This window comes from Hordeum vulgare, chromosome 2H (genome assembly GCF_904849725.1).
Source record: "Hordeum vulgare subsp. vulgare chromosome 2H, MorexV3_pseudomolecules_assembly, whole genome shotgun sequence".
Classification (NCBI taxonomy): Eukaryota; Viridiplantae; Streptophyta; class Magnoliopsida; order Poales; family Poaceae; genus Hordeum; species Hordeum vulgare.
Genome location: NC_058519.1, coordinates 13628407 through 13646119, shown reverse-complemented (window position 1 = coordinate 13646119; position 17713 = coordinate 13628407). Strand labels below are relative to the sequence as shown.

General features: G+C 44.0%; 1 protein-coding gene and 1 pseudogene across 1 annotated transcript; one reads left to right on the top strand and one right to left on the bottom strand.

Annotated features, from left to right (window-relative positions):
- The first annotated feature begins 3833 nt into the window (after nt 1-3833).
- Nucleotides 3834-4370, top strand: LOC123429177 (flowering-promoting factor 1-like protein 5). Its single transcript, XM_045113236.1, has one exon. The coding sequence runs from the start codon at nt 3869-3871 to the stop codon at nt 4202-4204; it is 336 nt and encodes a 111-aa protein (XP_044969171.1). The 5' UTR covers nt 3834-3868; the 3' UTR covers nt 4205-4370.
- Nucleotides 4371-6145: 1775 nt separating this feature from the next.
- On the bottom strand, nt 6146-8567 carry LOC123424972 (annotated as a pseudogene).
- Nucleotides 8568-17713: the final 9146 nt, after the last annotated feature.

Genomic DNA, 17713 nt, shown 5'->3' with positions numbered 1-17713 from the left:
CCGTTCCATGATCCGCTCTGATCTAGTGCCGAACGGACGGCACCTCCGCGTTCAGCACACGTACAGCTCGACGATGATCTCGGCCTTCTTGATCCAGCAAGAGAGACGAAGCGCTAGATGAGTTCTCCGGCAGCGTGACGGTGCTCCGGAGGATGGTGGTGATCTAATCTCAGCAGGGCTCGGCCCGAGCTCCGGAGAAACGCGATCTAGAGGGAAAACCGTGGAGGTATGTGGTCGGGCTGCCGTGGAAAATTTGTCTCAAATCAGCCCTAAAACCTCCGTATATATATGGGGAGGGGAGGGGCCTTGCCTTGGGGCTCAAGGAGCCCCAAGGGGTTCGGCCGATGGCGGGGAGGAGGAGTCCTCCTCCAATCCTAGTCCAACTAGGATTGGAAGGTGGACTCCTTCCCTTCCTTCCCACTTCCCCTTTTTTTCTCCTTTGATTTTCTATCTCCCTGCGCAGGGGCCTCTCTGGGCCTGCCCACCAGCCCACTAAGGGCTGGTGCGGCACCCCTAAGGCCTATGGGCTTCCCCGGGGTAGGCTGCCCCCCGGTGAACATCCGGAACCCATTCGTCATTCCCGGTAATTCCGAAAACCTTCCGGTAATTAAATGAGGTCATCCTATATATCAATCTTCGTCTCCGGACCATTCCGGAAACCCTCGTGACGTCCGTGATCTCATCTGGGACTCTGAACAACATTCGGTAACCAACCATATAACTCAAATACGCACAAACCATATAACTCAAATACGCATAAAACAACGTCGAACCTTAAGTGTGCAGACCCTGCGGGTTTGAGAACTATGTAGACATGACCCGAGGGACTCCTCGGTCAATATCCAATAACGGGACCTGGATGCCCATATTGGATCCTACATATTCTACGGAGATCTTATCGTTTGAATCTTAGTGCCAAGGATTCATAGAATCCTAGCAAGCCTCCGGGATGCCCTTTGTCCTTCAGTATGTTACTTGCCCGAGATTCAATCGTCAATATCCGCATACATATTTCAATCTCGCTTATCGGCAAGTCTCTTTTCTCGTTCCGTAATACAAGATCCCGCAACTTACACTAAGACACATTGCTTGCAAGGCTTGTGTGTGATGTTGTATTACCGAGTGGGCCCCGAGATACCTCTCCGTCACACGGAGTGACAAATCTCAGTCTTGATCCATACTAACTCAACGGACACCTTTGGAGATACCTGTAGAGCATCTTTATAGCCATCCAGTTACGTTGTGACGTTTGATACACACAAAGTATTCCTCCGGTGTCAGTGAGTTATATGATCTTATGGTCATAGGAATAAATACTTGACACGCAGAAAACAGTAGCAACAAAATAACACGATCAACATGCTACGTCTATTAGTTTGGGTCTAGTCCATCACATGATTCTCCCAATGATGTGATCCAGTTATCAAGTAACAACACCTTGTACATAGTCAGAAGACCCCGACTATCCTTGATCAACTGGCTAGCCAACTAGAGGCTTGTTAACAGTGTTTTGTCTATGTATCCACACATGTATCTAAGTCTTCATTCAACACAATTATAGCATGGATAATAAACGATTATCTTGACACAGGAATTATAATAATAACTTATTTATCATTGTCTCTAGGGCATAATTCCAACATTCTCCCCAAGACAACCGTTGATCTTCTTCCTCTTTCTCCCAAAACCGTAAATTGAGCGGTTCCGACATGTACCGGAAGATCTAGAGCAAATCATTTCGGTCTCAAGATTAATGCAGCAATGTGTAGTATAAAAAGCGAATCATTTTGTTTTGAGAATATATAGCTAGACAACATGCAAATAGGGTACGTCGGTCCCATCAATGTGAGCTTTAAGTCAGATGATACAGGGTCTTGCATGCATGTGCGGCCCATTCTCTCAAACTAATTCATCCGTTTATTTCACCTTTGCTAACACAAAATCATTCAAACTCTTAGACCGAACTTTCAAGTTCAAAACTTTTTATATATTTGGAATCCGGTTGCAAGACCTTTTAAACAAGACCGGTTTTGAATACATTTTGACATCTGTTTAATTGCACAATAAAAAACATAATTCACATAACTAACATCTATTTGGTTGCACAATAAGAAAACATATTTCACTCTTCTGAAAAACTTTTGAACATTCCAAAAAAAATCAGTTTCGCGAGATCACATTTTGGTTTCATATTATTTTCATTTTCAGAACCCACATTTCACTTTTCGCAGGCTTGTTTTGCAAAAATAACAACCATTTTAATTCCACATTTTTGAAATAACATATTTGACTCTTCTGGAATAAACTGTTATACATGTTTTAATAATTAGTTTCATAAGTTGACATTTCTGTTTAATATTATATTCATTTTCAGAACAATTACACTTTTCACTGGCTTGTTTCATAAAAATCACGTCTATTCTAATTTCAGATTGTTGAAATAACATATTTGACTCTTCTGGAATAAACTGTTATACATGTTTTAATAATTAGTTTCATAAGTTGACACTTCTGTTTAATATTATATTCATTTTCAGAACAATTACACTTTTCACTGGCTTGTTTCATAAAAATGACGCCTATTCTAATTCCACATTTTTGAAATAACTTATTTCACTCTTGTGGAATAAACTGTTATACATGTTTTAATAATTAGTTTCATAAGTTGACATTTCTGTTTAATATTATATTCATCTTCAGAACAATTACACTTTTCACTGGCTTGTTTCATATAAATCACGTCTATTCTAATTTCATATTGTTGAAATAACTTATTTCACTCTTTGAAATAAACTATTACACATTTTCAAATATTCATTTTCACTTTCCAGCTTTATTTTGGTGTTAAAACAGGTTTGCGTGAAATAGAATTTTTTGACAAATTTCTAATTAAGTATGTATTTCAATTTTTTCTAGCGCAAATGTTCTCCACATATGAAATGTGAAATGTCAAAATTTACACATGTTTGAAATATACCTGGAATAGATCTAGTTCTAAAGGGCTTGACGCTAGGAGTCCAAATATATAAAAAGTTACAGAAACGAGTTTAGCATTTAAAAGATGTGAATGATTTATTTTGTCTAAGTTGAAATAAGGTCTATTGATTGTTTGAAGGGAGAGAGAGAAGAGAGATGCATGTGCCACTTTCCTGCCAATCGAACTAACACTGATTTGACCCAAAAAATAAAACATAGAACAATTATACTACTATTATGCAGCTAGATGGGCCATAACTCATGCATCTCGAAAATTATGAGCGGTCTGGAATCTATCGGTAGGTAGCATCACCGCCCAAAATGACTTTCGCTTTTCTTCTCCCGTACGTCTACCCAGCCCTATCCACCTGCATCCTCCTCGTATTTGGCGCACATCGCCTCGCCCTCCAGCTCCAGCTTGTACATAGCTCGGTCCCGTCGTCCCCTCCTTCGGGCTAGGATCAAAGGGGAAAAAACTAGTCATCAGTTCAAAAGAAAAGGTAGAATCCGTGGTACAAAGTTCATGTCAAGGGACGGCAAGTGGCCGACACCTTTGCCGCAAAGTATTGGAGCCAAGTTCCTGAACGCAGGCTGGCTGGTAGCCACTCGTTCGATATCTGGGCCGCTGGCGTCGCCGTCGCACGTCGGGGCGACGGGGACGGATTTGGCATATAGCGTCCCGGCCGGATTAGGCATACGGCATCCCTGTACAGGTGCACGCTCCAATTGGAAACCACACCCTTGCCCTCCGTGGCCCAGCCAAGCCAAGTTGCAGCCGCGCCTTCACGTGCGCACAGATGACGCGGAGCATTATTGCCTGCTTCACGGCTATATATTCTTCAATCACGCATGTGGGTAGACAGAGGCAAAGGAAGCAAGATCATCCAGATCCATGGCGGGGGGAGGCGTGTGGGTGTTCCGGAAGGACGGGGTGATGGAGCTGATGAGCGCCGGGGTGCAGCCGTCGGCGGCGGCGGCGCCGAGCAAGAAGGCGCTGGTGTACGTGCCGGCGAACGAGACGATGCGGTCACTGGAGGCGCTGGAGCAGCGGCTGGGGTCGCTGGGCTGGGAGCGCTACTACGAGAACCGAGACATCGTGCAGCTCCACCGGCGCGACGGCGGCGTCGACCTCATCGCGCTCCCGCGAGACTTTGCGAAGTTCCGGTCCACACACATGTACGACATCGTCGTCAAGAACAGGCACCACTTCAAGGTTGTCGACATCTAGACATGCATCATACATTTACCTAGTTATTACTTTCCCCGGCCAAGGTTGCAAGTATGTTTTGCAAATAAGCGCACGTGGACAATGGTGTGCGTGTCGTTCTATATGAGTGTATGTTTGTACTAGTACTACTAATAGTTTCTGTGTAACATATGATGATGTTTTTGTACGTTTGTGAATTTTTCCTGGTTAGCTAGTGTCGGCTGTAGTAGTATTTGATTGACTCTCGATTGTGTTTTGTCAGTTTTGTTGGGTATGGTTGTACATTTCGGTTAACTAAAAGCAGACAGCTTCATATTTTCTACCATCCTTGTATCTAAATAATTATAGTTGAAGAGAAAGAGAGATTAATTGTGCACGCATGTCTACGAGTAAGCGTACGTGGCCGACCTGCATCCACACATTGGTGCATGCAGCTGCGTGCAAATGCCTGAAACGAGCGAGGGTGTTTGGAGCAACGCAATTACGCAAAGCCCTTGTTCCTCGGCTCTCCGGCAGCGCAATCGAACCTAGACCCACCACGTCAGAAATCGGGGACGGAACCAGAGCGGCTAACACAGCATTGACCACAGGACACAGCCAGGTGCAGAAGGGGGACGGCCCACGGATGGCCGAATTAGGCCTATGCAGCTGTTGGTGAGGCCGGCCATCCATCGGTCTTGGACTGGGTTGCTGCGAGCGATGATGTGGTGAGGGGGCGACGCGGTGGCGGACGTGTCATCAGAGAAGAGCATCAGGTTTTTTTTTTTAAGATCGAGCAGCTGGCTGGCTTATATTGAACAAAGCAGGTAGAAATGCGGGCTACAACAAGGTGGGATTGATCCTAAGGATCAAGGAAAAAAAAAGAAGAAGAGAAAAAAAGGGAACAACATCCTAGAAAAGGCCTACGAACTTCTCCCGGTGATTCCCTGAATGGGTGCTCGAGCCAGGCCGCTCCCGCCTGCCTCCAGAACTCTATGGCAGGCAGCTCCGACTCTGAAGGAAAGATTCAAAGGAGAACTATGCCAGGCTGGCGCCGTGGAAGACCACCGAACGGACCAGCTGCTGCCTGTCATCGTTGCCACAGGGGCCCCGCCGCCGCAGCTCCGACTTCACCGCAACAAACAAAACCGAGGTAATCTCACGGACACGTCGGAGAAGAGCCGACTACCGCAACCACCGCAACGCCTCCGACTTCACTCGCGCCATCATCGTTGCCACAGCAGCCTCGACGCCACAACAACGCTTTCCATCACCTAACCTTCCAACACACCCCTTGGTCCCTCTAACCGGATTAACCTCCAAAATCAATGCCCTCAAGAGGGGAACGACGTCAAATGCCGCCAACGACCGACCCTCGGGTCTGGAGTTTCCTCCGGAGTTGTCCCTCGCAGAGGAAGAGAGAGCGTCCCGTCGACGCCTTCAGGAAGGTCACGGCGTCCACGGACGCCGCCGTCATAGGCTCCAGCCATGGCCAGAAACGGGTTTTCACCCAAACCCCCAAAATCTTCTGGTCGACAGCCAATCCGTCAGCCACCTTCGGACCTCCTCTACGCTGCATCTCCACGCATCAGCCACCCAGGCAGCCAAATCTTGCATCCCCATCGCCGCAGCACGATGGGATACTCTCTCTTGGCCCGCAACCAAACACCACCGCGCCGCCCAGCAGGAACGACGCCCGAGCTCCGGGGCCGCCCCGGTGTCCAGCCTCAGCCCCCCTGCAGCACCGCATCCGCACAGCCTCCAGCAGCCGCCGCCGCGTAGATCTGGCGCCGCCACAGCAGCCCCCTCACGCCCCGCCACCAGTTGTGCCGCCGAAGCCCGACCGGAGCACCGGATCCCAAAGCCCCAGGCACCGGAACCCTGACCTGGAAGGGAGAGGGGTCGGTCGGGGGCCTTCACTTGCCTATCCCTGTGAGGGGTCATCCGCCGCCGCGCAGATCTGGCGCCGCCACAGCAGCCCCCTCACGCCCAGCCACCAGCTGTGCCGCCAAAGCCCGATCGGAGCACCGGATCCCCAAGCCCCAGGCACCCCCGCGCCGCGACGCCCGGCGCCCGCGCCGTCCCCAGGGCGGAGGGGTCGCTCCGCGCCGCCCCCGACCACCATGAGAACGCGAAGGCCCCGCCGCCGCCGGCTCCGGTCGGGCTTTGCCCGACCGAGCCCTGGGGCGGCGGCAGGGGAGACAGGCGAGGGAGGGGAGGGGGCTGGGCGACGGATCTGGGATCCCCCCGGTCGCCGCGCGGGGCGACCTGGGAGGGAGAGCAAGTATACTGGAGCACATATTTGGAACAAGGTGAAGGACTTGGAGACGAGAAATCGTGTGTGTAGCCTTTGATTTAGCACCAGGATTTGATGAAGAGAGTGAGAGAGAGCGGTGGAAATGGAGAATGGAAGGTGATTGGAGAGAGGGAGGGGACGTGTCATCCATGTCATGCATAAAAAAGGTATCATGCGAGGGTCTGAAGGTTCTCGAATGTCATCTCCACTTGCCACATGGCTGGCCGGTGGTCAACTTCAATTCTGGCACATGCAATTGCCAGCACAACTACTTCTTCAACCACCTTGCCGTCTTCTTCCACAACCTAAGAATCTAGAAGATGAACCTGCTAGTGAAGCGGGTGAAATATGCGACGAGGATTTCCTCCTCGGATGACCGATAGGAGCATGGTTTTTTTCCTAGTGAGAAGCTCCATGAGGAGGACGCCGAAACTGTAAACGTCGCTCTTCTCGGTGAGCTATCCCGAGTAGAAGTACAAAGGGTACCCAGATGTCCCTTCGATGGCGGTTGTTGTCTCTGTTTGATCGACTGGAATGCACCTTGAAGCTCCAAAGTCTGATACCTTTGCTATGAGAGTGACATCCAACAGAATATTTTGGGACTTGATATCCCAGTGGACTATAGGAAACAACACCGCCGAGTGAAGGTAGGGAAGACATCTTGCATTTTCTGTTGCGATCCTTAGCCGATTTTCCAATGTTAGGGATACGGCATGGGTTCTTGGACATGAAGATGATGGAGAAGGATCCCGTTGGAGATGAACTCATACACCAACAGTGGCACCTCCGTCTCGAGGCAACACCCAAAGAGCTTCACTACATTAAGGTGGTTGATCTGTGAGGGGATGGCTACCTAATTTCTGAACCCGTCAATCCCCCTCAGGATTGCGATCTTGGACTTCTTGATCGCGACGACATGCAGGTCTGACATCATGCCTTTGTAAACCGTGCCATCCCTCCTACACCGATCTCACGAGCTTTGTCGAAATTCTTGGTGGCCTTTTCTAGCTCCACCAAGGTGAAGATCATCCTCTCGGCAATATCAGCTTTTTGAGACATCAATTACTGCAACAGATGCCCTGGATTTTGCTTGAAGAATCTCTTCTTGAGCATTTTTTTCCTCCATTGCTTCATCTTCCGGGGTCACCAAAATAGCACCAAGTACCATGAGTAGAAGGTCGGGTCCACTTCTAACGCCTATGCCGACGCTTAAACCTGAAAAATGTGCACAAATAATGCATCTCTGTTGTTAAGGAAGAATCTTTCAGACATACAAGTAAAACAGAGCATGAACTATTGCAATCTCTGATGTGTAATCCGCTTGATTTTGTGCTCACCTAGACAAGATTTGATGCAACCATTTCTTATGTGTGGGTCACCTTGGGCACCACGCGGGCACCGACATAAGTGCCCTCCCGCTGTGTTGGTGCACTCGTCGAATCAAATGCGGGGCCCCGCGCACTCGTTGATGTCCTGGCATCTGTTTGGTGTTTGCGATGTATGGGTTTCCCTCGTACCCGTCCAGGCACCGGCACACATAGCCACCACGGTAGTTGCCGGAGACGCTACGAGAGGAGGCATTGCTGCTCTGGCATGCGCTCCACCATGCATCAACGGGGCAGCCGGACGTCGCAACTCCCGGCAGTACCACTGGCTTGGAATCAATCGCGATGTCGAGGACGACGGGCATGGCCAGCCGGGCGCGTGGGCGAGTACCCAGTCGAGTCGTTGAGCAGCACGATGGAGGCCCCGTCAAACCACACTCTCTCAGCAATGCGCACGGTGATGGGCAGCCGGTCGGCGTACTCGTTGCTGGAGTCCAGCGACTTGATCTCCACACGGTAGGATGGCCGGCCGATGGGTATGAGCGTCTTGCAACAACCGACGCCGGAGCACCTGGCTGCTCCATCGTCGGTGGAACTCGAGTTGGTCACGTCACCCGTCCACTTGTCGTTGACGGAGAAGAAGGAGGAGCATCAGCTGATAACGTTGCCGCTGCTGCCGTCCCCGAGCAGTCCGACTTATTGCCAGGTCGGTGTATCATCGAGAATTTTGCACTGGCAGCCGAAAGGGTGCAACGTTACAGGCAAAGAAGAGGAAGACCCCCATGATAGCTCTAAAGCATGATTTTCACAAGGCCTTTGACAGTGTCAGTTGGGATACCCTACGGGATATTCTTTTGGCAAGAGGATTTGGCACAATGTGGGTGAGATGGATTTCTGATATTCTATCTACAAATTCCTCCAAGATTCTCATCATTGGTACGGTAGTAAAAGCAATTATTTCAAAATGCGGCTTGCGGCAAGGTGATGCTCTGCCCCCCTACCTTTTCATTCTAATAGCGGACACACTGAAGCAACTACAGTATGCAAACATGAGTACACTGTTGGGAATCTCAAACGTCTGCTAGGTACCGACAACAATTTCCCGGTCCTACAATATGCGGATGACGCGCTAATCCTGGTGCAAGGGAACTTGAAGCAAGTGGGGATAATCAAAATGATTTTAGATGGTTTCTCTGGTTACACTGGGTTAAAAATAAACTACCGTAAGAGTTCGTTTGTCCCCATTTTTCTAGATCAACAGACTTGCATGGATATTACAGACCTCCTACAATGCCAGATCACAGCTTTTCCATGTACATACTTGGGCTTACCCCCTTGCACTTCACAAGATTACACATGGTGTACTAATGCCCATGACTCCGTGAGTCAAAAGGTGGACAAGAGACTATCTTTCTGGATGGCTGCACTGACCCTGATTAGCGCAGTACTGGCATCTATTACGAGTTATTTCCTGGGATGCTTTATATGACCCAAGCAATCCATAGATAAGGTGAAGCAGATTCTAAGTGGTTTCTTATGACAGCGCAAGAACCAAGCTAAAGGGAGTCAATGCCTTGTGGCTTGGGAAGTGGTAAAACTACCAAGAGCAAATGGAGGACTGGGGGCAAGGGACCTCCGGGTACATAGCCTGGCCATGTTTTGCAAGTTCATGAGTAAGGTTCTCCAAACTAATGAGGTACCCTGTTACAGATGGTTCGCTCTGAACCACTGTCACAGGGAAATTTCATGGGTTGATTATGCGAGAGACACCGCCATTTAGCGTTGTTTTAAGTCCTCTTTGCAGTTAGTCGTGGAAACTACCAAATGCAAATTGGGAAACGGCCTTGGAATATCTTTCTGGTATGATAACTGGTTCGAATGCGGACGGCTAATGCTATCCTTCCACACGCTATTCTCTTTCTCCACATAAAATTCTGCACAGTGGCCTCTCAGTTTAGAGATGGTCAGTGGGAAGTACAACTACACCCCAATTTGTGACTAAGGGCATCACAAGAACTGAAAGCACTACAGGAAATTCTACATGCTGGGACGTCCTTACATGAGGATAGGCCAGATGCCAGGTCACGTATTGCCACGGATAAAAATCACCCTGCTGCATATTTCTAGAAGCTACTCACTTTGAAGGGAAGCAACCACAACCTTGCACTATATGGGACAAGATCATCCCGACCAAGCATCGTATCTTTCTATGGATTGCGTTCCGTGACAGACACAACACAAGAGATAATTATGGATAAGGAACAGTGGACCAAAATAGTGACCCACAATGGATGTGATCTCTATCCGGCTGCGGAAACTATGCATCACACCTTGCTACATTGCAAGCTTGCACAAGCAACATGGACATAATTGGGAATCAATGAGATAGCAACTTCCTCGTCGAGAACACAAGAATTCTTCAGTTCACCACAACCATGGGCCTTGCATTGAAAGATGTGGCATGTACTCTTTGCAACTTGTGCGGTTACTTTATGGAAGGCCCGGAACGCGCAAATGTTTCATGAGGAATACTGGCAGAACAGACGCGCTTACTTTAAGATTGCAGAACTGCTAAAGCTTTGGTCATTACAGGCCAAAGGAGACAACGCCTGGAAGGGGATGCTAACATGGGCTCATAACCTATCCCATGTTTAGCTAGGGAGACGACATTACAACCCTCCACCTCCAACCCCCCTACTATCCCATTATATCTATGTTCTATACTTTGGTTTGATGATGGCTTGCTGCACACGCCGTGCAGCGCTCACATCATCTTCATGTAAAATACTTCGGTCATCCAGGCAACTGCGTGTTTTGAATGCATAAGGTAGATAATGATCTACCTTTTTAGTAAAAAAAATGATGGATTTCACGCGAGGGATTGAATCAAATAACTGAAGATGCCAGTACTTGGTTCTTGATTGTAGTTACCTCGTGGTGAATTTACACGTGTACAAGTGATGAGCAATAAAGAGGGATGGTGTTTTTTTCCTTTCACATTTTTTATGTACATTCTCGCATTCCTTTTTCGATTAGATGAGTTTTATATGCGATTCAAAAATGTATCTGTATCTCTATCTCTACTGCTTTATATGTACTTATTATATAAAACTAAAAAAGAAGGGAAATGATTAATCCCGAACGTTCCGATTTCAAGCATGGCAACCTGAATATCTTTTATGGCAACTTTAGTTCAGCGAGGTTGGCAAACGTGACAAAAATAATTAGACAAAAAACAAACTGGTATAATGTTTTCATGTTTTAACAACTAAAGCTGTCACCCCGTGTCAACTAAAATTGTCATAAGATAGTTTGGGGTGACCTGCTTAAGATCCGAACAATGGGGATTTACCAGCGTCCAACAAGAATAACGTTCCTTTTTCTACCAGGCGGAGTGCTTCGTCCAAACTTCCATACTTTTGATAAGCATCATTTCATGAAAATTGTCTTAATTGTCCCACATTTAATTGACTTACTCCCTCCGTCACGGTTTAGAAGGCACAGTTAGACTTGCGTGCGTTTTCAAAATAGACAAAGATTAAGACACGTTGCATTTACTCCTAGCAGTTAATTAGTACTCCGTTGTACTACTTCTATATGCATGTGTAGTGTGAATGCTATTTTTAACTCATTTTACAGCCAATCAATAACCACCTAGGTCCTAGAGAATTTGCATGCACGCCTTCTAAACCGTGACGGAGGGAGTACCAAATAAACTTATATTTTATTGGAAGCCAGTAACTAATTGGAAAATAAAATTTTAAAATGTATTTAGATATGTATATCACGGCAGAATTTGGTAAATATTTATTTACAGGGTAACACACTGAAATATTTATATCCCATGGCAATGATGGGAAATTATCTAGTCAGATTAAAAAGGTCATCATATCATTGGGGCAAACAATGCAAAAGTTTGGATGACAGCAAAGCATAGAGCATCTCCAACAACCTTTATATATTTGCACTCATTTGCTATTTTACAAATCTTGGTCAAAAAACCTTCTCCAACAGCCTTTGTATAAGTGGTCCTACACCTTTTTTTTACAAAATTTGCTATATTTGCACCCACACTTTGCATATTTGCCAAGTCAAAGGCCACTTTATAAATTTTTAGCAAACCTCCTAAAGCCTCACTTTGTCTCAATGACAGACAGGCCTGATGACAGATGGGTCCATGTACTAGTGTGTGTATTGTGCGTGCGCTGTGTGTGTGTGTGTGTGTACGTGTATGTGTTTTTTGTGTACGTGTACGCGTGTGTGTTATATGTGTACGTGTGTGTATGTGTGTGTACGTGTGTGTGATGCATGTGTGTAAGTGTATGCGTGTGTGCATGTCTACGTGGACGCGAGTTGTGCTATTATACATATACATGTACATATGCTAGTGTGCAATGTGTCTATGACAAACTATTCCCACATGTCATTGTGTGTTTTGTGCAAATATAGCAATCCTATAAAGGCTACCAAAGCAAAAAAACATCTTGGCTTTGTAAACCTTCTTTCTTCTCTTGCTATAACAAGTTTTTAACAATCCAATATACAAAGGTTGTTGGAGATGCTCTAAAGTAGAGAAAAGCACTTCTACCGCGCCGTACATGGATCAACCGTTGATTCGGTTTGAGATTAGGATGCATGCAAATTTGCCAGTAGTATTTGTTATCATATAAGTAATATAGTCCTATATTCTGACAATCAATCAATCAACTTTATGTCTTCTCTCTCCTCATTTTCCTCTCAGGCTGCTTATAGTGGAGAGTAACATATAGTAATATCATGCATATGTTACTATAGTATGATACTACATTCATAGTGCATAGTATCATAGACTAGTATCATAGGTGATCTCATTTATTGACATGCATGACACATAGTAGCATAACATTTAACATGATACGGTATCTACTTATGTTACTCTAACTCTCTCTCTCTCTTATTTAATTACTTGCCACATCAGCATGTTTGCTAGTCCTAAGATTATGATACTAGCTATGATACCTCCACTATGGCCAGCCTTACACCACACGCACACACAGAGTGAGTTCTCTCTCCTACTCATAAGTATACATGCATTTATTTTTCCAATCTTAAAATGGAACAACTATATATGTTCAAACAAATTCCATAAATATATTCCGTTTGAACATGTGTTTTTCTTTTAGTTTTATCTTCAAAACAAGCCCAATATCAAATATGCTTTGACAGAGTTCAAATTTCAAATTTAAACTAAAACCATGACAAAACAGAATGGTACAAATGGAGGGTGTAAAATTTTGATCGACCACCTTAATAGGAGAGCTAACCTTTTATATTTTGTGGTAACATGAGAGGTATCCTTGCTCACAAGCATATCATCACCAATCCACAAATCCCAAGATGTAGGTGCAACCCGGAGGATGCCTCCCACCTCCCCATCTCATGCTCACAAACTAATGCTAGCCCCGTTCGGCCCTGAACCGGGGTTAATAGTCCTCCACGTGTCGAGGTTGGGGCGAGGGGTATTGTAGATATTTTTTTTAATTTTTTCAAATTTTATTTTTGAATATTTTTTGATTTCTTTTATATTTTATTCCAATTTTCAAATCTTTGAATTACTCATCCTCATCCTCACTGCTCCAGCGTGGATCACTCATTCTCATACTCATCCTCGTCCGTAAAGGGAGTATTTGACAATTTAATCTCTAATCACCCATCCTCACTGCTCCAGCGTCGGTCACCCATCCTGTCTCTGCTTTGGCCCGAGCACGCTTAACTTCCTGGTTCTATCGCCCATAGTTTCCAAGTCTCCACTTGTTGTTTTCCTGACAACAGTAAGCTATCAATCCTATTAACCCTTAGGTTTTGATGTCACATGATTTAATTTTTTGAAATCGAAATAATTATTAAAATAAACAAAATACGTAATAATAATATTGAATTTGAATGAAAATAAAATAAGTAATAATATTGTTTTATTCGTTTTGTTGCTATTTATTCATTTAATATGGCATAGTCAATATCTTTAAATATGTAAATCGAATTTCGACAAATAATTTATCCATTATTATCAGAAACTTGTGACGAATCCAAATATGATATATATTTTTTTAAATAAAACTATTTTTTATTTTTCTGAAAAAAATCTTCTTTCTGAAATAACTTTTTTTTATATTTGGAATTTTGAGCATGTGAGTAACCTTCACCGGGCAAGTATCTGTTAGCACCGTTTTTACCAACTAGGTGAAATTGAGTCCCAATTTTACTCTAGTTTTTTATATATTAAACTTTTTTCGACGTTGTATGCAAAAGTTATGGACGTTTTACATTTTTTTCCTTTTTTTTTTGCAAAAACGATCAAAATTCATAATTCAAAATATCTATACCAACTAGGCAATAAAACCTAACTACATCTCAAAGGATTTTATTTTTTGAAGATGTTATCATTTTTGTTTATTTTCTTAAAAAACTAGAAAAGGCGGTCCAGGGGGTAGAGTTTGAAAATTTCATAATCCCCCTTTAGCCAAGAGTCCAATCATACCGTTGACAACATCTGCTAGCACCGTCCCCGCCAGAGTCACAACTATGGTTAACCAAGCCAGACTAACCCTTTCTAACTTCATTTGCTATTTTTCATGCATTTGAAAGTACTAAACTTGGCATGGTATGGTATCATCATGAACTCTGAAAATGTTAAAACTTGGCATGGTATCATCATTTGACCCACATAGCTTGTGCTAAAAAGTCGAGAGGGCTACGACGAAAACTGGATGCACTTCGTGTACAAACTGGACCATCTCCTTCGAAGTATCAAGGTTTCAGACTTTTTGTGCATCTTGTGCATTCAATATGCACCATTCAGAACCACATCAACCCTATATAACTTCATTTGCCATTTTTCATGCAATTAATGATTTTTTGAGCTAAATGACCCTAAAATTGAAAGGCCCAACAAATGAACTAGAAAGGTTGAAACTTGGCATGGTATCATCATTTCACCTACATAGCATGTGCTACAAAGTTGAGAGGGTTACGTCAAAAATTGAATGCACTTCGTGTATAAACTGGACAATCTGTTTCGAAGTATCAGGGTTCCGGACGAATACTCATCTCTTAGAAAGGCATTTCATTTTTTAAATCTTACTTCAACTCTAGACTTTTTGTGCCCTCAATATGCATCATTCAAAGCAACCTCATAATTTTTCAACCCATTCTCACCTCATATTCTATTTTCCACGCATTTAATGATTTTTTGAGCTAAATGACCCTGAAATTCAAAAGTGCAACAAATTAACTCTAAAAAGGATGAAACTTGGCATGGTATCATCATTTCACCCACAAGGCATGTGCTAAAAAGTTGGGAGGGTTACGAAAAAAACAGGATGCACTTTGTGTACAAACTGGATCATCTCCTTCGAAGTATGAAGGTTTTGGTCGAAAACTCGTCTGTTACAAAGGCATTTTTGTTAAATTATTTCAACTCCAGACTTTTTGAGCATTCAATATGCACCATACTACAACATGTTAAAATCTACAGAAAGAACTAACTAAAAATAATAAAAAACAACAATTCAATGACTAAAATAACTATATAAGCAAAACAATATTGTTTTAATTAAAATCCTAATTGAAATTATTCTAAAAATAACCAAAAATAATTAAAATCCTAATTGACAACAATCTAACACATGACTAGGAGCAAAAAGAATTAAATTAAAGACTATTTGTAAATTCAAGTTATTCACAATCTCGGTTTGAAGCAAATTTGAACAAATTCATATGTAAACCTTTCAAATTTGAAAACTAATGGCACAAACAGAAACTAGAATTTTTTTTGAATCTAATGCAAAAAGAATCACTCAAAAACATCAAATATCCTAAAATATATAAGCAATTTAAAACAAAAACTACAAATAGAAAACAAATTTAAAAACAAAAAAAAACATTCAGAACCCCTTTAGTCCCGGTTCGAGACACGAACCGGGACTAAATCCTCCGAACCCTTTAGTACCGGTTCGAGAGACGAACCGAGACTAAAGGTCTCATTTGAACCGGGACTGATGTCCGACCGGCGCCCTTGCCGCTCGAACCGGGACTAACGTGTAAATCGAGCTGGGACGAAAGCCCTGTTTTCTACTAGTGAATGCAGTCAGGTTGGGAACTCCTAAAAAAACAAAGAGAAAAAAAGGGCTACAAAAAATTGTAAAGCTATGTGGTGGTTTTGCTACGGGAACAAGACTTCTTTTTGCATATATTTTTTGAAACAGAGGCTAAAAGTGTTGCCTCATTCACTAATTAAGGAAGAATTTAAAGTACATAGAACTAGCTCCACAACCTAGCCCGTTACTTAAAAAATAGATATAGGGATTACTCAAGTGCGCGTAGCCCCCGCGGTTACCTAAACTCTGTATCGTCATGGATAAGTCTGAGGATGTAGAAAGCTGGTGTCAATTTTTGTCATGAAAACTCTAGTGTTTCTCTCGTTCCAGATTACCAAGTAGACAAGACTACTCAGAGTAGCCATTGGCTTCTGATTTGAAGTATTGTGTTTTGAAATGTCAGTCCACCATCCTTGATGTTTTGCGTATTATTCTCCAAACATGTAAAGAACAGGTGTGAGGTTGTTCGTTGGCCCTCTTGCAAAAGAGGCGAATGCCGTAATTTTTTCATAATGTCTTTTGTAATCTATCTGTTGTTCAAAATATACTTTAAAGTGCCAACCCCCGAGAAGAACTTGAACTTGGGAGAGCCCAAAACTTTTCAAACATTTTTTTATGGTGGTTGACGTGGATCCCAAGAAACTGAATCATATAAGCCAAAGCCACAGTGTATCTCTATTTGTCTCAAGCTTGCAAAAGATGTTGATAATGTGATCAACCATGAGTTTGGAAAAAAGGTCAATCTTATAAACCCAAGCATTGTACCACATGGCGTCACCCACCACCCACTTTTTGCTCTTGGAGATCGCAAAGATTAGTGGAGGGATATGTCTTTCGTACTTTTACTTCGCAACCATGGTGTATCTAAAAAGGGCATCTTTCCACCGTTTCTGACGGTAATGCCCATCCGTTATTTTCCCAAATGAGAAGTGTTACAGGTGTGGTATGAAGTATTCTGGTTCTGATGTTTTTTACAATAAAGTTGTCATAAAAAAACAAAAGAAAAGAAAAGAAAACCGAAACTTGCCATCCCAAAAGAAGCTGTAATGCTTGTCATTCTCATGTCAATATTTTTTTCATAACCAAACATTATTCTTATCGAATTGTTGCGGCCGAACCTACAACAGGATGCCAGGATTCATGAGGTAGATAAGAATAAAGATCTGGTTGTCCACTTCACAGAACCTTCACAACCCATCTTGTGATGATACGATTGCACAAATTCTAAAGTTGGGACAGTCCAACGCGTGCCACTTATGTCGGAAATGAAGACAAGTTCCGTCGTCCGAGCAGAAGGCGACAACAGCGGCGGCCATGTCCTCCTCCTCGCCTTCCGAGGGGCGCAGGGCCACCTCAACCCCATGCCATGCTGCAGCTACGCCGCCGCCTTGCCTACCACGGCCGCCGCCCCATGCTCGTCACCACGCGTCACCTCTTCGCCATCATCCCGCCCCCTTTGCCCTGCGCGGTGGACGTCATCTATGGGGAGGTCTACGCCTGGAAGTGTTGGTCAGGCCACTTCTGTCAAATATCCTTTTGGTATTATATATAGCGTATTTTACTGTTACGAACCTTGTATTTGGAAAAAATGGCCAATTAATAGCTGGCAGATAAAATCAATTAATCGAACGATTTATGATTTATCTCTAATACCCAGCTGACCAACATGCTAACGATAAGCGATATTCTCAACATTGCTCTAGAGTTTGTAATAATTCGATCCTCGAAGAGCATAGTTCCATGACTCCTACTATCTAGTTCTGCACTACGTCATAGATTAACGGGAGTACTGTTT

Bases quoted from the DNA above. Each gene is read 5' to 3' on its own strand.
- LOC123429177 (XM_045113236.1), top strand. From the start codon at position 3,869: ATGGCGGGGGGAGGCGTGTGGGTGTTCCGGAAGGACGGGGTGATGGAG.